The sequence below is a fragment of the Mesoplodon densirostris genome, chromosome 17 (assembly GCF_025265405.1).
Source record: "Mesoplodon densirostris isolate mMesDen1 chromosome 17, mMesDen1 primary haplotype, whole genome shotgun sequence".
NCBI lineage: Eukaryota > Metazoa > Chordata > Mammalia > Artiodactyla > Ziphiidae > Mesoplodon > Mesoplodon densirostris.
The window spans coordinates 65,981,823-66,002,219 of record NC_082677.1 but is presented as its reverse complement, the minus strand read 5'-3'; the positions used below and the strand labels follow the sequence as shown (position 1 = coordinate 66,002,219).

General features: G+C 45.4%; 1 protein-coding gene across 1 annotated transcript in view; it reads right to left on the bottom strand.

Annotated features, from left to right (window-relative positions):
- FARP1 (FERM, ARH/RhoGEF and pleckstrin domain protein 1) overlaps positions 1 to 20,397 on the bottom strand; it is a 298,020-nt gene that overhangs the window by 231,688 nt on the left and 45,935 nt on the right. The window contains exon 2 of the mRNA XM_060079577.1: positions 6,305 to 6,498. Coding sequence (XP_059935560.1) covers positions 6,305 to 6,475 — 171 coding nt within the window. The 5' untranslated portion in view covers positions 6,476 to 6,498. The remainder of the gene's footprint in view (positions 1 to 6,304; positions 6,499 to 20,397) is intronic.

Here is a 20,397-nt window from a genome sequence, read left to right as displayed (position 1 = left end):
GTGTTGTCTAGGAAACATTTTATTTCTTTCCATCTTCTACCTACAATTTTTAAGTGGCTTGAAGTTTGGCCCAATTTAGTTTAGTGAGATGTATGTAAGTTACCCCACCTCCCACCAACACACACACACACACACACACACACACACACAAAATCCTAAGGTTGCCTGGTGCTCCATAAGCAACATATTGTACACCGTCCGCTTATTCACCCTGAACACATTGGTTTGAGCACTTACCAGTTACACAGTAACTACTATCTCTGAGGAGGCTTTTAGAATTTTGTGGTTTTTTTAAGATTAAAAACCCCTTTTCTGAAAGAGTTTACCATCTGCCTGGGGAATTAACAAATACAGTCATGAAAAGGTAATTCATCAACAAAGATGTCAACACAAGGTGCTGACTTCCAAAAAAAGAAAGGGAGAAAAAAAAAGCCTGTAGTATCATCTGGACTAAACACCTCACTTTGCAAATAAGGAAACCAAGTCACAGCAGGGTTATAAGGGAGCTAATTAGGGAGAGAAGCAAGATTAGAGCCTGTGACTCAAAGTCTAATTAGAGGTACGCATAACAAGTACTGTAAGAAGAGAGAGATGGCCCCCAGCAAGAGCCACGGTGGGGGGAGGCTTGGACAGTTGAGATGATCTTGACAAGTTTGTTAGTGGATGTTGGCCGGTGTTCAGAAATGGAAAAAGAACCAGGGCAGCCCCAAGATGAGGCCGTGGTGCCTTCTGTCTGGGAGCCTTGGAGGCAAGTTTGAAAAGATCCAATAGGGCAAGACAGTGGAAGCCCACGGATCTTATAAGAAGCGGCAGCTCGGGGTCAAGGAAGGCGGACAATGTTGGGGTCATGAGGGCCGGGTTCTAATCCCAGTCCTATCCCAACACTGTGCAAATGTGATGAAGTGACTCGAAGCACCCCCCAAGGGTTCCCTCATCTTACAGAGATGACAGCGCCAGCCACCTTTCGTCACTTGCGAGAGGCAAATGACTGAACAGAGGTGTGGGCAGTCGGGCACAGGTTATGGCATTGGCTGGGTCCAGGCACTGCTGAGGTGTAGAATCTGATGATAAACAAGAACAAAAGAGGCCGTGCCTCCACAGAGGTCCCATTCCACCTGTGGGAGGCCAAAGCTAAGCATGTAAACCGGTAAGAGAATTTTCTGGCTTGAGATGCTAACGCACAGGATGAACCAACCCAGGACAGCAGTGGGGAATAACAACGAAGTAGCTGGAGCAGCTCAGCCATCTGCAGCGGGCCCACCAGGAAGGCCCGAGCTCTCTCCCAGCCTCCCCAGACTAAGAAATCCATACTTTATCCTCAGGCAGCTGGGAGCTGTAAAGGCTTCTGAGTAAAGCAACAAGACACAAACACAGGCGCGATGATTACTCCCCGGGATGGCTGTGGCTGACACGGAGCGCTCCGCACCTGCACCAGGCCAGGCCCGCTCACTCCTCAACAAAGGCCAGGCGTCTTCCCATCACCTGTGAGCATCTCTCCCAAGCGTTTTCACCAGGGCTGCTCAAAAGCAGCAGAACATGGCTCCGTTTTTTGGGGGTTTTTTTTTGCGGTACGCGGGCCTCTCCCGTTGCGGAGCACAGGCTCCGGACGCGCAGGCTCAGCGGCCATGGCTCACGGGCCCAGCCGCTCCGCGGCATGTGGGATCCTCCCGGACCGGGGCACGAACCCGTGTCCCCTGCATCGGCAGGCGGACTCTCAGCCACTGCGCCACCAGGGAAGCCCCACGGCTCCGTTTTATTTCCTCTGCTCCCCACTCTTGCTAGAGTGGCCTTGCTAATGAAAACACATAAACTGAATAAACACTTGGGGAAGACGCCATCTGCTTCACCCTACAAACGTCAGCAGGAACAGCATTTGTTTACCAGTCGGGTCGTGAGGACAGGACACATCAAACCTTCTCAGGAACCTTCAAGGGGGATGGTCCCGGCGGGGGTGGGAGTGGAGGGAGTCATTTAACCCTTTCAGACCCACACAAGTCACCTCGATTTATAATCTCTGGTTGGAGGGGAAAGCTGCATATATCACAAACCACAGGCTGGGGCTTATCTGCACAGCCTTTTCCACATAAAGATGATAAAATGCCCCGTAAGAATTTACTATAAATATTACTTTTGAACGTTCAACTCTGTAGAGGAAATACCTAAAAAGACCGTCCAAGTTCAAGAGCAAAGGGGGCGGGAGAACTAGCCTCGGCGTAGAAAAGTCTGATGCTCACTGCTCACGCTTTTCTAAGGATTAAACTCTTGAATAAGACTTCATGCAAGGCTATAAGAAATGATGAAGACTGGTGTGGTTATCTGTGCCAGGAAGTGTTTAGGGAACACGCATTTTTAAATGATGACTTTGCCTTCATCCATCCTCTAAAACAAAAGTCTTAGGAAAGGCCCAGGAAACTCAGTCCCCCAAGGAAAGCTGTGGTTCATGGAAGAATGTCCCCCAAGGGAAACTGTAAGGACTTCTGGCCAAGTGCCTGCTCATGTGTGTGATGAATGTGAATTAGCGAGGAGGATTCATCCTTGTGGGGTGCCCAATCTGAGGAGGGAGCACGTTTGGGCTAAGGGGACACTTCCAGGCTCAGACGCTTGGCCTTGATGAATTCCCAGCAGAAGGTTTTGGAGCAAGGTTTAAAGCACTTACGGGGAGCTGGGTCTCTTGTGATCCTGCGTCCCTCCGCTCCAATCCCAGGCACAGCGGCTGAGTCACCACAGCCAGCCTGATGCTTCCCAGCTGTGCAGAGACCTGGCTGATTCTGTTCTTAAAAACCACAAGGTAGCAATTTAGAATCAGCTTAGTCAATAAAAATGCTGATTACTGCCTTTCTACAGGCAGTTATGGAAAACATCTGTTGCCCATGGGTTGAGAAGGAACATTTTGACTCAACTCCAAAAATAAAAATTAAACATGAATGGATGAGGCATGTGAAAAACTAACAATAGCATTAATTCTACTTGTAAGATTCAGTCTACTCCTAATACTCAGTCAGCAAACACTTAATGAGCACCTACTACATGCCAGGCACTGTGCGAGGTGCTGGGGATGAGACAGTAAGGTAAGGGCCCAGCCCCAAGAAGCCAGCGGTGAAGCAGCAAATGCCCACTGGTACCACTAATCATATTACGGTCCAAGTTCTTAGTATGTGCCAAGAGTTGTTCCTTTATGTGTATCAACTCTTTTATTCTCATAAAGTGAGGTAGGGTTTATGATGAGCCTCATTTTACAGAGGAGAAAACTGAGATACAGAGAGATTAAGTACCTTGCCCAAGGTGATTAATGTGTCAGTAGATGAAGCTGGGATTTGAATCTCAGTGGTCCAGCTCCACCCTGACAGATGTATGAGCAAAGAGGTCTGAAATGGGGGAAGAAAACACCCCCAGCCACTGCCTCAAGAAGTTGACATCTGGGTAAAACAGACAGGACCTCTAAGGATGCATAGGAGTTTATGTGGGAAGGGGGTGGTATGAGAAACCTTCCAGGCAGAGGAGTTACAAATGCAAAGCACAGACAACAGAAATTATCAAGTAAAATCATTTTTAAAAGATGCAAACACACTTCTGTTCCTATTTCTTAGGCAGGGAGTTCCTATATAGTTCCTAGCTAAGCAGTAGCTAGGACCGGAGTTTTGACATCCTTTGGTTCAGGGAAACAAGAACTGCAAGTGAATACAGTACAATACTTCTTGTAGCTCATGCACACAACAGCAGCATTTGCTGGCCCTCGGTACAAACCACATACGGGAACACCAATGTAGATTGATACAGCCACTATGGAGAACAGTATGGAGGTTCCTTAAAAAACTACAAATAGAACTACCATATGACCCAGCAATCCCCCTACTGGGCATATACCCTAAGAAAACCATAATTCAAAAAGAGTCATGTACCAAAATGTTCATTGTAGCTCTATTTACAATAGCCAGGACATGGAAGCAACCTAAGTGTCCATCAACAGATGAATGGATAAAGAAGATGTGGTACATATATACAATGGAGTATTACTCAGCCATAAAAAGAAATGAAATTGAGTTATTTGTAGTGAGGTGGATGGACCTAGAGTCTGTCATACAGAGTGAAGTAAGTCAGAAAAACAAATACCGTATGCTAACACATATATATGGAATCTAAGAAAAAAAAAGGTCATGAAGAACCTAGGGGCAAGACGGGAGTAAAGACACAGACCCACTACAGAATGGACTTGAGAATATGGGGAGGGGGAAGGGTAAGCTGGGACGAAGTGAGAGAGTGGCATGGACATATATACACTACCAAATGTAAAATAGATAGCTAGTGGAAGCAGCCGCATAGCACAGGGAGATCAGCTCAGTGCTCTGTGACCACCTAGAGGGGTAGGATAGGGAGGGAGATGCAAGAAGGAGGGGATATGGGAACAGATGTATATGTATAACTGATTCACTTTGTTATAAAGCAGAAACTAACACACCATTGTAAAGCAATTATACTCCAATAAAGATGTTTAAAAAAAAAAAAACATAAACGAATGCATTGCTAGAGACTTGGGCTCAGAAGTCCTTAGCAGTACCAAAGAGGAAACACTGAAATGAAATACCTCACCAAACCAGTCTGGCAATGAAACGAAGGGAGGCGGGGTGCGGGAGGGATGTGGGGTGCAGCGTGGGGAGGAGGAGGCTGGGACATGTTGCAGAAGGCCTGACTCTACCAGGCTGGCAGGTGTGCCCCTCAATCTATTTTTACAATTTCAGCAGATTAGCAACGGCTTTGTGCCTCAGAACGTGAAGAAGTTCAAGTCCTTGAAGAGACAGGAATTCCACAACAAGTAAATTAGAAAGATACAAAGGTTGTTTGCAATGTGCAATAAATTGGCAGGTTTAAACATAGCTTTTCTGAGGTTTATCTTCCCTGAGACACTTAATGGTAATTCACACCCTCTGAACAACAGTCTTTGAAATGAATATGACTTAGTGAATCATATTACATAAACCATTAAATGATGAGCTGCAGACACAAATACCAACTGTTAAATTTTAGTGGCTCTAGCCATCGGGAATAATAGATGGATCGTCTCCAGTTTAAAAACAGGTTATGTTCCCAAAGTTTGCTTACAGTTTGGCTGTTTGCAATTCAAGAGTTACTTCCTGGGCTTCCCTGGTGGCGCAGTGGTTGAGAGTCCGCCGGCCGATGCAGGGGACACGGGTTCGTGCCCCGATCCCGGAGGATCCCACATGCCGCGGAGCGGCTGGGCCCGCGAGCCATGGCCGCTGAGCCTGCGCGTCCGGAGCCTGTGCTCCGCGACGGGGGAGGCCACAGCAGTGAGAGGCCCGCGTACAGCAAAAAAAAAAAAAAAAAAAAAAAAAAAAAAAGTTACTTCCTTCCCCCCCACACACAAGCCATGTGAGATGTGGGTGTAGTACCCAAGGGAGAACACAGAAAACAGCCAGAGTGTGCTGTGAATTCTCTGGATGCCGATTAATTCTTGAGGAGAGTGCAGTCAAGAGTTCTATCGAGGTGGACACACACGTCTGCACTCTCCTTGCCACGGGAACAAATCCTGCATCTGCACGTAACTAACTGGTGGTGGTTCCCGAACCGCTCGCAGCGGTCGGATTTCAGGAGGAGGCTGCGGAGAAGGATGAGGGAGGGCGAGGGGCCACGAGGCAGGGGCTCTGAGGACGACACCAGCACCACGGGGGCATGCAGCTCTAGCTGATGGACAAGGCCAAGGCTGCCGTTCCTTCTTCTCTGCCCGGCTCCTGGACCACCCCCGCTCTGGCCCGCCCCTGGGATGGGGCCTCTTCACTTTCAGGGCTGCCCCACTGGGGGCTGGGACCAGGGTTCTTCTGCACCCCGACTCCCCACCCACAAACATGCTCGGCAACTTCTCTGATGTCGGAACACCCATTCAGGTCTTTGACAGTTTTCTCGGAACTTTCTTGCCGGTAACCTAGGGAAACGGGGTGCTCACACACGTGCATCGACGTTGAGAGGAGCTGCTTGTAATGAGCAAAGTAAACTGAGACGCAGACCACAGTTCCCTCCAATTCAAATACATAAGTAATACATACATAGGCATATACACACAGATATCGACTTGAATATGGAAAATCAGAGTAAAATTCAAATGACACACCCACTTCTATCACTGGGCGCGGTCCACGCATAAATCCAAAAACCGACAGCTCGGAACCAGAACGCTCCAGAGGAGCATGGCGAGGGTGGGCAGGGAGCTGCTGAACACAGACCTTCCACCTCGCGTCATCGAAACGCAGGAATGACACGAGCCTTCCCGTGCCGAAGGCTGCCCCCAACTTACCGGAACTTCAAAGGCCTCCTGGGTGTCATCCAGCATCTGGATTCTGACGGACATGAGTTTTCCGGAAGGCGTGGGGGGAGGCTTCTGTCCATGTTCCAAGGTACTGATCCCCGAATTCTCCGGGGCCCCCAGTCTCGATCCTGGAGTTGGCCCCTGCTCTATTTCTCCCATGATGAGAGCAGATTATATGATGCCTGCGGGAAGCAGAGAGAAGAAACATACGTCAGGAGACTCACTGAGACCACCTTAGTAACACTGGTCGCCTTCTGCCGGTCACTGTGGCCACGTCCCTGAAGCACAAGACGGCCAGCTCCCACCCCCCGTGCAGGAATCACACGAGCTGATGAGCGTTCAGCTCGTTCACACACGGCGTCCCCTTTAGCCACTCAAGGCATGCGAATATCTGTGCATATTTTATCCTTCTGCATACTTTTTTTGTTTGTTTGTTCTTTTGCAGTACGCGGGCCTCTCACTGTTGTGGCCTCTCCTGTTGCGGAGCACAGGCTCCGGACGCGCAGGCTCAGCGGCCATGGCTCACGGGCCCAGCCGCTCCGCGGCATGTGCGATCTTCCCGGACCGGGGCACGAACCCGTGTCCCCTGCATTAACAGGCGGACCCCCAACCACTGCGCCACCAGGGAAACCCCCTTCTGCATACTTTTACATAGTTTATCCTTTTCTAGTTTTACGGTCAGCTCTTAATATGACAGATTCAGTTGTGTTCTACGTATTGTTAGTCACGGTCTACCAAGAGCTAGGCTCCACTTTCCACACACTTGCCGTCTGCTGGGAAGATAATGAGCAGTGCCTAATCCATATCATCAGCATCCATTAGTTACCTTTTATGGATCATGGAACATACCAAGTGATGTGGGCGTTATCAAGATAAATACATAAAACGTATCTTGTGGCTCCCAAGTTTATAATCTGGTTGAGGAAACGAAACACACACTCACACAAACCCAGGTGATGTTAGGTAGGGTCTTTTTTCTCAATTTCTTCTTTTCCTCCTAATTAACTTCTTTCCTGCCACCCTCCCTCAGTTGTTCCCCCTCTCCCAGGAAACCATTCTACATATTACAGTATTGACAGTTATCTTCTCCATCATGCAGAAGGTAGAAACTGAACTCAACTGAGTCTCAAATGTTGGATAATGCTTGGAAGGAGACAGGAACACACAAGGAGAAGGAATTCCAGGGAAGCAGAACAGCATAAGGAAAGCTGTGGGACAGAAATCAGGTGGCATTTAGGGAGACGAGTGAGAATCAATGCTGCAGAGTTAAAGATGCATTTGGAAACTAGGTTGGAATCAGACCACAAAGAACATCAAATGCCTAGCTAAGAGCTATGGTCTTCACCCTGTAGGGAGTCACTGAATAAGAATAATGACCCAACAAAAGTAGAACTTGAGAAAAATGCATGTGAAGATGATCTATACTAATGCGCTGGAAAAAGAGACGGGCTGGCAGGGGCTGGGGGAGTCCAGTTACAAAGCTAAGGCAACAATTTGAGCTCGAGGGGATAGCTTGAACAGTGGCGATGGAAATAAAAAGATGATGCTATAAAACCCACTTTTATGGAAAAATTAACCCGGTGTTGTAAATGGTTAGCTACTGAGAAGGAGATTAAAGGATAACAGTGACCAGGAAGTTTTAAATCAGGGCAGAAGGGAAGAAGTGGGAGGGGAAAGTATGTGTGTGTGACTGGGGACACATGGAAGGTTATAAAAGGATATCCAGCAGGCGGTGGTGGAGGTGGAGCTGGATTGGGGCTTTGGGTTCAGAGTCCATCTCGCTGTAGAAGTGAAAGCCAGGGTGAGAGTGAATGTGAAAGGGGTTGGGGGGAGAACATGGCAATGAAAAAGCAAAAAGAACAAACATGCCCAGCCATGGGGGTTGTTATGGACTGAACCGTGTCCCCCAAATTCTTACCTTGGAGCACTAACCCCATGTAACTCAGAATGTGACGGCATTTGGAGACAGGGTCTTAAAAGAGGTGACCAATTCAAAACAGTGATTAAGATGGGCCCTAATCCAATCTGACTGGTGTCCTTATAAGAGGAGGAAATTTGCACACACACAGAGACACCAGGGGTGCACAGAGGAAAAGCCATGTGAGGACACAAGGAGAAGGTGGCTGTCTGCAAGCCGAGGAGAGAGGCCTCAGGAGAAACCAACCCTGCCAACACCTTGATCTAAACTTCCAGCCTCCAGAACTGTGAGAAAATAAATCTCTGTTAAGACACCCAGCCCCTAGGTTCTTCATGACATTTTTTTTCTTAAATTCCATATATATGTGTTAGCATACGGTATTTGTCTTTCTCTTTCTGACTTACAGGAATAAAGACACAGACCTACTAGAGAATGGACTTGAGGATATGGGGAGGGGGAAGGGTAAGCTGGGACAAAGTGAGAGAGTGGCATGGACATATATACATTACCAAACGTAAAAAAGATAGCTAGTGGGAAGCAGCCACATAGCACAGGGAGATCAGCTCGGTGCTTTGTGACCACCTAGAGGGGTGGGATAGGGAGGGTGGGAGGGAGGGAGATGCAAGAGGGAAGAGATATGGGAACATATGTATATGTATAACTGATTCACTTTGTTATAAAGTGGAAACTAACCTACCATTGTAAAGCAATTATACTCCAATAAAGATGTTAAAAAAAAAAAAAGACACGCAGCCTGTGGGACTTTGTTATGGCAGTAAATTCACACAAGGGCTGATGGAGAAGAGGCAGAGAAAGAATGACCCTTTGTCTCAGTGACAAAGAAAGCCACAGAAGGGGCACTCAAGGGTCACCTGTGGTGTGAGGTAGAGACCTAGGGGCTGCATCTTACGAGTCACCCTTCAGCTGTCTCCTTCAGGAAAAAACATGCAGTTTGTGAGCCTCATTTTGTAGGTTCTTCTTGACCAAGGCTCTTCCTTCTCCTGAAGGGTCAGTCAGGTTCCTTCCCAGAAGTTTCCCACCAAACTCCATATGGGAACCTCCCCTTCCTCTCAGTGAAACCTGGAACATTCTCCCTGTGACACAGAGGGCTGGCCCTGAGGTCAGTAGAGCAGAAACTATGGGGTCACCTCAATAAGATGGGTCATTGGATCAAACCACCCTGGCCTAGAAAAACACACCCTTTGACTGAAAAGGGAGAGGGCCTGACCACCACCCAGGAAACACCATTTACTACTTATTTCTCCCACACCCACTTTCCCCACCAACTTTCCACCAAAGCCTGTAAGAGATTATTATTCGTTCCTATGCAATCCTTTGAGGCTGGACTTCTGTGTCACCATGCTAGTTAAGGACCAGCCTTTCGAGAACTAGTCCTTCTTTCTTGAATGTCCATCTATGATTTCACAGGTCTGCTATACAAGTAAGTACCTTTCTGATTTCTCCCCCAAATAAGCTTTTTTTTAAGAACCTAATTCCAATCTGTTTATGTGATTATCTTTTGCTTAATCATCTCTTGGTCTTAAGACACAACTAGACTTTGCTCATCTACAATGCTTTACACCAAAGTGAAAAAGAGATCACCTACATTTGTTCAATGAATCAAATGTGGCTGGTATAGATCTAAGTAACTATGGCATCATTGTGTTTAAAATAATCTTCACAAACCAGGCAGAATTATTCCCCTATATGTTTTCTATTCATAGCCTCATGGTTAAAAATAAACACAAGTGCCAAAGAAAGCTTTGACATCAGTCCAGTTTGCCTTCCCCATTGCCAGCCTCCTCTTTGCACTCATTCCTACTTTGGTGTTGATCCCTCCCTGCTTCTGGAAACATCCTCCACTGCTCACCTCCAACCCCACCTTCTGTTCCCTGCACTCCATCAGAATGGACAGGCCCTGTCCTCTCACAGATGCTGGGCCTGACCACTTGGCCTCTTCTTGCTCTGAGTTGAGAGGGGTAGGTCCAGGCTGTGGCTCTGATGCCCATCCAGGGAGCCGACAGCAGGGAGGACAGGGTTTATTCTCTCATGTCACCCCACCTTAAAGGTGCTCTGAACACATTTTCTCTTTGTCCTACCTAAGCAAAGAGCAAGGCTCTCATCCTCTAAATGGAACCCTTTCTCTCCACTCTGGCCCAAGATCCCCAGAAGAATACTGTGATTTTTAACAGCTTGGCATTTAAAAATTAAATTGAGGGCCTCCCTGGTGGCGCAGTGGTTAAGAGTCCGCCTGCCGATGCAGGGGATACGGGTTCGTGCCCCGGTCTGGGAGGATCCCATATGCCGCGGAGCGGCTGGGCCCGTGAGCCATGGCCGCTGGGCCTGCGCATCCGGAGCCTGTGCTCCGCAACGGGAGAGGCCACAGCAGTGAGAGGCCCGCATACCGCAAAAAGAAAAAAAAAAAAAAAAAAAAATTAAATTGAGCTAGTGATTAATAGACGTTTGGTACCTTAACTTCCTTTATCTCTTTTTAGTCTTCAAATGATCTCATGCCTATATTTTTTCTACTTCTGGATATTAACATTTCAACAAAGCATGTCACACTTTTTGTTTTTATACTTGCAGGCAGATTGTTACTGTTCATGGAAAGTGCTGTTTAACTCAAACATAAATCCAGCCAAGAGTTTTGAGTGGAGCAGCCTAAGAATGTCAAGGGAATATCTGAGGAACGCTGTCAAGTCATGAATGGGTAACCATAACCGATGCTGGATAGCAAAACTGGTGAATCCAGTAATAAAACGCAGCCTTCTACATCACATATCTAACAAACCTAAAAGCCTCCTGTTTATAAATAGCAATCCATGCTCTATTCCAACTTTACCTCCATTACTTCCTCCAACTTCTGAATTCCTTAAGAAAGAGTCAAGGTAAAAAAGATTAATATTTCTTTCCTTGTAGCACGTTATTACTAACATGATCATTCCAGACCTAAAAGTAAAGAGCTGTTTGTGAAACTACTTTCTTCTTTAGATCTATTTGAAAAGTTAGTTAAAAAGGAAATAATGACTACAACAAAAAAGCAGTAAAAAATTTAACTGGCAAAGAAAAGATAAAAAACTAGAATTGTCTTCTTATAGTCTCTTGGCTTAAAGACTTCCTCTTGGAATTCACCCAAAAGCAATAAGGAAAACACACACAAAAATGCGAACTCCATCCCAGAGGAACCTGGAAGACATCTGTAGCTTTGAACCACGAAACATGAGAAAGAGTTGCCAAACTGCAGTGAAGGTCAGACAGAGAAGGAAAATTCTTGGAGAGCCCATGCCTGCCAGAGCCATGCTCCCCAAATAAGTAGGATATCCAGCAATAACTTTCAGAAAAGAAGTGCAACAGACACGCAGGTAGCACTAAGAGCTTCCCTGGACAAAGTGTGGTGGGAGAAATCAGGAAGCAGGAAAGGTCGAACTGAATAAGAAACCACACGGGTAAGACATATTAGCAGGAAGCAGTCTGTTGCCCAGGCAAAGTGAAAAAAAGAGACCCCACTAGGAACATAACCAGTCTCAGCAAGCTAGAGAAAAATAAGGGTTGAAAGGATTACATACACACACACACACACACACCCCTAACCTCAGGTCACAAGAATCCCCACTGGCATGGGACATGGCCCTGTCTCCTGCTCACGTGAAGTTCCTGTAAATAGCTAGTTCATAAAGAATTCATCTAATAACAAAAAAGGACCTTTACAAAGATGCTGCAAAAAGAGGAAAATGAAAATGAATGACAGATGAAAAACACCCACCAAAGCAATATTATATGCAACAGATGAAAATTTTGCCCAAACACACTGTCATAAATTAACAAAACAAAGAAATAACTGATTCTATCTACAAAAACAGAAGAGGATTTACAAGAATTCAGGGAAGCATGAGAAGGAAATAAAGCATGAGGGCAGACCTCAGGGTGAAAAAAAAGAACGAATAAAAACATCACTACTGGGACTTCCCTGGAGGTCCAGTGGTTAAGACTCCACACTTCCACTGCAGGGGGCATGGGTTCAATCTCTGGTTGGGGAACTAAGATCCCACATGCCATGTGGCAGAGCCAAAAATAAAGTCACTACTATAGAATGAATGTTTGTGTCACCCCCAAATTCATACACTGAAACTTAGTCCCCAATGAGATGGTATTTGGAAGCAGGGCCTTCAGGAGGTGATTGCATGGTGAGGGTGGAGCCCTCCTGAATGGGATTAGTGTCCTTATGAAAAGCATCCAGATAACTCTCTTGTCCCTTCCACCATGTGCGGAGAAGTAACACACATGACTGCCATCTATGAACCAGGAAGTGGGTCTAGACACCAAATCCACTGGCCCTTGATCTTGGATTCTCCAGCCTCCAGGACTGTGAGAAATAAATCTGTTGTCTTCCTGTTTATGGTACTTTGTCTTAGTCCGTCTGGGCTGCTTTAACAATCACCAAATGGAAGTAGCTAAAAGGAAATACACACTGGTGAAAATATGAGAGGCTGGAGGGGAAAGATGGAGAAAAGCAAGCAAAAGATTTAGAACAGAAAAATGGAAAACAAAGAAATCCAACACACCCATAATAGGTGTCCCTACACAACAACAAAAAAACCCTCAATGGAACAAGAAAAAAATGTTAAGGTGTAATTCAGGAAGACATTTCAGAAATAAAAGATTCTCCATAATACATGAACATAGCATATCCCAGAAATAAGTAAAACGATGAACACCTGGAAGTTTCCTGTGTCACCACTCATCTTCAAAAATTAAGAAGGAATTATTTGGGCATCTAGGCAAATAGTTCAAAAAAAAAAACAAATGAGGGGACAAAAGTTCAGACTCCACAGCAACATGTGTAACCGATATGAGGCCTGCCTGGGACAGACTGCCGCCCCGTATCCTCTGCTGTAGCTCTTCTGTGAAGCACCCAGATAACAGTATCTCAGGCATCTTTGCTGAGTTTTTCATTTGCTAAAAACCACCAACAAATGGAAGGAATTAACTACTCGGTGAGTGGCCCCCAGGCCTAGTGGTGCCTAAGGATTGATAAAGTTAACCACCCTGTTACCTCACCATTAACCAATCAGAGAACTGTGCACAAGATGATCACATACCTTGCTACCCTCCTCCCTCATCTGGCCTTTAAAAATGCTTCGCTGAAACCCCTCAGGACGTTTGGGGGCATGAGCCACCCATTCTCCTTGCTCGGCCCTGCAATAAACCTTTCTCTGCTACAAACTCTGACGCTTCAGTTTATTTGGCCTTACTGTGTGTTGGGCACACAAACTTGCATTCGATAACACACATTCAATGTTTAACTGACCAAACTATCCTCCAAGAAATAAAAGATGAATCAGAACATGGAATCTAGCTGAATTTTCACTGGAACATTTAAAATAGTCAGGAACTCAAGCCCTTCTGGGAGAAGCTACTACAGGATAAACAGCAAAACAAGAGGCTAAGTGGTGAAACAAGGAAAAACAATTACTGGTAAACTTTAAATCCATTTATACTGTAAGAGGAAGGCTAAAATCACTGTAATAGCTGCAGAATGTTATAATTCCTGACAATGTAGAAATAATTAAAAAATTGGCAGGGGAAGGAGTCGAGATGGTGAGAGGCCTTAAGTTAACTGTTACCATATGTTTTAAAACTGATAATAAAAAGAGAATTTAAATCTCCAGAGATATACAAGTGGTTAATAAGCACATGAAAATATGTTCACCACTGTCCCTCACTAGGAAATGCAAATTACATCCATAATGAGATAATATTCCACACCCACTATAATGGACAGTAACAAGTGTTATCGAGAATGGGGAAAAAATGGAATTTCTCATACACTGCTGATGGCTGGTGGGAATACAAAAAGGTGCAGATTTTGGATAATATTGGGGAAGTTTCTTAAAATTTAATCATAAGCTTAGCCTACAACCCAGCAACTGGGTTCCCCTGGTGACTGAGCTATTACACTCCTAGGTATCTCCCCAAGACAGAGGAGAATGTATGTCTTCACAAAGACTGTGTGTATGGAGATGTTTAGAGCTAAAAATAGTCAACAAGTGCAAATAATCCGAATGTTCATCACCCAGTGAATGGATAAACAAAATGTGGTATATCCATACAAGGGACTATTACTATTCATCATTAAAAGGAAATGAAATGCAGATACACGGTACAACGTGGAGGAGCCCCCAAAACATTTTGCTAAGTGAAAGAAGCCAGATGCAAAGGACTCCATGGCATGTGATCCTACTTACATGAAAATATCCAGACAAGGCAAATCTAGAGACACAGAAAGTTGCTGCTTTGGGTCGGGGTAGCAGCTGGGATTGACAGCAAAGGGCCTGAGGGATAGAGATCTTTTTAGAGGTGATGGAAACGTTCCAAAACTAGATTGTGGTGATGGTCACACAAGTCTGTAAACTTACTCAAATCCTTTGAACTGAAAACAGGCCAAAGGTATGATATGTAAATTATACATTAAATATATGATATGTAAGTGGACACACACATGAATATTCTTGGAAGGGCACAGGGAGGAGAGCTGGCTCCACAGAGACATGGTTACAGACAGCAATGAGGAGGCTCTGAGAGGTGCTTTCCACTGCACACTTTTGGGGACCTTTAAAATTTTGTACCATTCAGAAAAAAATTAAGACAATTTAAAATTTTCATTTTCTAAAAGGACAGATTCCTGCTGTCCACCCAGGTCCCCTTTAAAGCATGAAATCGACTAAGATGAAATCCCAGTAAACAAGCGTGACAATTATCATTCAAAACAGGCTGACGAGGGCTTCCCTGGTGGCGCAGTGGTTGAGAGTCCGCCTGCCGATGCAGGGGATACGGGTTCGTGCCCCGGTCCAGGAAGATCCCATATGCCGCGGAGCGGCTGGGCTCGTGAGCCATGGCCGCTGAGCCTGCGCGTCCGGGGCCTGTGCTCCGCAACGGGAGAGGCCACAACACTGAGAGGCCCGCGTACCGCAAAAAAGGGGGAAAAAAAAAAAAAAAAAACAGGCTGACGAGCAGAAGGTTGGCAAGAGGTCTTCCTTCCAGTTTTAAATGTAAGCCACTGAAAAATTCCAGGTTAAGAAAAATTCATAGGAAGTGAATAATTTACAGAAGCAGCAGCCCAAGAGGTAGATCTGTAGGAAGCTACAGGGCTGGGTCCTAGAGCCGCCGGAGCGCCCAGGGCCTCACGCTGACGGTGGCGGGGCTGGCGTTTGCCAGTTTTGGGGGGGGGAGGGGGGGCGGGCGGGGACAATGATCGACCACGTGAGACTCCCAGGAGGGCAAAGGGCAAAGCATGTGTAACCTCCACCAGTGCCTGTTCACTCCAGCTTAGGTGCCAGGTGACAAAGCCACCTTGTGCTCCTGTCCCCGGGGAGCCACAGGCCAGGGCGGGGGAGACGCCCCAGAAAGGCGCGCGGCCCAGCAGCTGCTCCAGGACACAGGCGGCCACGGCTGGCCTTTCACAGGACTTAGATAAGGGGTTTTGAGAAAGTTCAAAAACAGCTATCCGGGCGGATAGATTTACTTCTTTCAAAAAAGTCTGTGAGCAGAAGGAGCGACTGCAGATCAGCTGTTTTACATCAACCAGACGCTTCAAACAGGCGAGGGATTGTCAGGCCTGCTGGATCATTTGGGAGAAGGGGGACCAGGATATCTACTCTTGGGAAGTTGGGTGCCCCATTTCACCCGCCACGGAAAAGAGAACTGAACTGTGCAAACCCGATAAAGAATATTTCTTCACTGTCTTTCCTCTCCAACCCTAGTGGGAAAAAAATTAACTAGGCTATCTTAAATCCCCATAACAAATCTCTGCCAAGTACTTCAAGGACAACTCAGAGCAGAAAAGCAAGTCTCTCACGTCGCAGAGGTTATTTCCAAAGTCTAGTTTTAACCACACCTTCTACTCAAAAACCTGAGTCTAATCAGTAACAACATAAACGTGAAAATTCCCAGCCGGGCATTTCAATGACCTGCCCCGATTTCTCTCCCTGTAAACAAACTGTTCAGCGTGGCTGCATTTTCCTATGTTGTGGCGGCTGCTGTTGCTTCTTCCTCCTAAAATATTCCTCTTTACCGGCTCTAATGTCACCGACTCTAGAAAGCCTTCCCTGATGTACTCTTTTGGGGGTGGGGGAGGGAAGCCTTACTTTCTTCTCCCTGGCATTTTGCTCGTATTGGGCTTATATTCCACTTGCTTTCCAGGTCTTTCTCCTCTTTTCCTGCACTGCGAGCTCAATTCCAAGCCCAGAGGGGCAGGGTTGGGGGGCCTGGCTGCATTACCTGGGAGCATGACATGTTCCTCCTGTCATAGTGCGAGGGGCCGCCCGACTCGGGGGCTAGGAGAACTCCAAGCAGTCACGTCTCCACTACAAACTCATCCTCCTAGAAGACGCCGAGAGAACTGACCACCGCCTGCAGGGCTTCTTAAAATGTGGCTGCAAACCAGCCACATCAGTACCACCTGGGGAGCTCATTAGAAATGCAAATTCTCCGCCTCCGCGCAGGCCCGCTGAATCAGAAAAGCACGGGAGGGTGGGCCCGCATCTGGGTTTTAACAAGCCTCCCAGGAGCTCCTAGCTCAAGCTCCAGCCCGAGACCACCACCGCTTACGTCCAAGGGTCCCCATTAGGATCAGCTGAGGTAAGTAAATCCACCTGACACAAATCAAGCACTTACTCGACACCTTCACCGAGAAAAAAACCACGTTTCACACACGCACCAGACTGATTCTTTCAACAGCTCTTGGCAAGAAAAGGTGGCATTCCTTTTCCCAGGACATTTTCATTTGTCTTCCAACCTCGTTCTAAAAACGACTTAAGACAACGCTTTTGTTTGCCTTTTCGCTGATTTGGTAGAACCTACTTCCTCCATGAGATAGGCAAGGACAAAAACATGCAGGATGGGGTCAGGAGTAAAATTGGGAAGAGAAGGCTCTTTTACTCCAACAGAAATAAAAAAAAAAGCAGGAAACCAGAAAAAAAAATCTCCAATGATTCACATTTTCATGATGTCCATTTCTCCGTGATTCTGAGAGTACAAAATTAAATTTTAACTCCCCCTCCATTCTTTCCTCTAATTAAAAGGCCTGGATAAATAAAATGGAAGGAGAAAGGTGGTCTTCTGGAAGATAAGAAACCAGCTGGCGGCGTCTCTCGGTTCCCACATAACAACAGCGCTGCAGTGGAACCAGCGGCTGCATTTCTTAGGCTGTGGTCAAGCTCGCTCTATTTGACACACAGCAGCACCCTCATCCACTCACGAAGGAAAGTCCTCTCTCTTTGTCACCAATTGACACTGGTCAGCCTCTCCAAATACCTGTGGAAAGCACCTAACCCCTGCCTCACCCATAAGGAGGGTGCAATCTATTACCGGATCTGCTTACTCAACATCCTTGAAAATAACAGACAGTTTAAAGTATACTATCATTGAAATGTCACAGTAATTGGGGTCATCGCCATTCACAAGCATTTTTAAGGACCTGTTATAATTCAGCGACTACACTTAGCACTACGTAGCACACAAAGCAGGAACATGGCACCATACGGTTCGTCTTAATATGGGACGTATTATCTCTCCAGCAGTAGAAAGCAGGTACTCAGTGATAACTGTTGAAGGCAATGTGTTTATTTCTGACAATAGGTAGTATGTGAATTTTAAAAGCTACAGAGAACGCCGAGGAAGTCTCCTGGTCCTTGGGAAAAGGCTAACAGTTTTAAGTAGCCCTGAGGGCAGATGGAAATGAAACGTATGCAGAATATACACATGCTTGCTGGAGTTCCCTTCTGCATTCAGTAAGGGACTGTCCACCCAGTGCCAGGAGCTGTGCATGCACATGGTGGGTACAGACCAACAGAGCTGAGAAAATAGTGAAAAGGAGAAAGGTGGGTGAGATGCAGGTTTCAGTCGACCTGAAATAATAGGGCCAAAAAGCCATAGGAGGTGCATCTGATGGACCAGGGTGAGCCACTGTGGTTTTTAAGACGAGGTGAGACTATGCAGCTTTAAGAAAAAATTTGGCAGGGAATTCCTTGGCGGTGCAGTGGTTAGGACTCGGCGCTTTCACTGCCAAGGTCCCGGGTTCAATCCCTGGACCGGGAATGAAGATCCCACGTGCCGTGGGCCAACTAAGCCCGTGCGCTCTAGAGCCCGAGCGCGCCCCGCAACTGAGACCTAACGTGGCCAAATAAATAAATGAATATTTTTTAAAATAAATGGCAACATTGAAATGTGCCCTACATCCTGTGTAACAACATTCTACTGACATCTATTCTGGAGTGAGTAATGATAGTATTTCATACAACGTTTAAAAAAAAAAAAGCATTTCCTAAAGCTTCCCAAAACCAATGAATCATAAATGACAGGGCTTCCCTTCAGGGTGGGAAAAGGAAAGCAATTTCTATTAAACCATTAAAGAACAGACTGTGAAATTCTCTCACCATTTGAATATTATTCGAGAAATACACTAGACAATATTATTACAGGCCAAAGGATACAATAAAATACAACAGAGGTATAAAGTCTATCGCCTTCTGGAACACTTCGCCGAGAATTAATTATTAATTAAAATAATGAACTGTCAAGGAAAAAAAAGAACATAATAAAAGAGTGAAACCCCTTGTGAAAAAAGAAGAATTTAAATGTCAGCCTGGTTAAAAAATAAGGTATTTAATTAAAACAATATTGTCCATTAATAAAATTAATGATGATGAATAGCACATTTTGCCATGGGTTGCTGGAAGGGAAAAGATTTAGACACCATCCATCAGATTGTCCATCAGGTTCTAATCTTAATTTTTGAAATGTTTGAGTACACAGTAAAATTAACTTTCCTGGATTTTAAGCTTCTCATTCACAGAATATGGAAAAATATATGTTATTATTTTAATTTAACCAACACTTATGTAGCCCTTTCTAGAGGAGAGTGGGCACTGTTCTATGAGCTGTGCAAATACTAATTTATTTAATCCTCACAACCACCATTAGGTGGATACTATTATCGACCCCTTTTATAGATGAGGAAACCAAGGCAAAGAGATTAAGTCAATTTTCCCATGGTCACCCAGCTAGTAAAGTGGCAGACATGGGACCAGACCGCAGACAGGCTGGTCTTCACCGCTCACCATGGGCCCTCCTGGACAAGATAATCTCTAAATTGTCACCCTCTCCAATATTCAGTGACCTTACAACTTAGTCATTTTAGATGCAATCACAGTCTCCCCCGAGCTTCTCGCCTTTTCCAGCACAGAGGTGCCAATCAAGCTACTAGGCTAATCACCCATGTAAGCTGCTAAGGACACCAAAGGAGAAAATCCATCAAATAATCAAAACGCTTACTACTAATGCTTACTGAATTACTACTAGACCTATAAAGAGTATAGTGTACATTTTTTCTATCTTTTTTTACATTGAAGTATAATTGATTTATAATATTATATTAGTTTCAGGTATACAGCATAGTGATTCAGTATTTATAGAGATTATACTCCCTTCAAAGTTATTACAAAATAATGCCAATAATTCCCTGTGCTGTACAATGTATCCTTGTACCTTATTTATTTTATACATAGTAGTTTGTACCTCATTATCCCATACCCCTATCTTGCCCCTCCCCTCTTCCCTCTCCCCACTGGTAACCACTAGTTTGTCCTCTATATCAGTGAGTCTTTCTCTGTTTTGTTATATTCAGCAGTTTGTTGTATATTTTAGATTCCACATATAAGGGATAACATACAGTATTTGTCTTTCTCTGTCTGACTTATTTCACTAAGCATCATATCCTCCAGGACCATCCATGTTTTTTCAAATGGCAAATTTTCATTCTTTTTTATGGCTGAGTAGTATGCCATTGTGTGTGTGTGTGTGTGTGTGTGTGTGTGTATATATATATATCTTCTTTATCCATTCATCTGTTGATGGGCACTTAGGTTGCTTCCATATCTTGGTTATTATAAATACTGCTGCTATGGACATTGGAGTGCATGTATCTTTCTCAATTAGTGTTCTCATTTTCTTTGAATATGTACTCAGGAGTGGAACTGCTGGGTCATATGGTAGCTCCATTTTTAGTTTTTTGAGGAACTTCCATACTGTTTTCCACAGTGGCTGCACCAATTTACATCCCCACCAGCAGTGTAGGAGGCTTCCATTTTAACCACACCCTCATCAA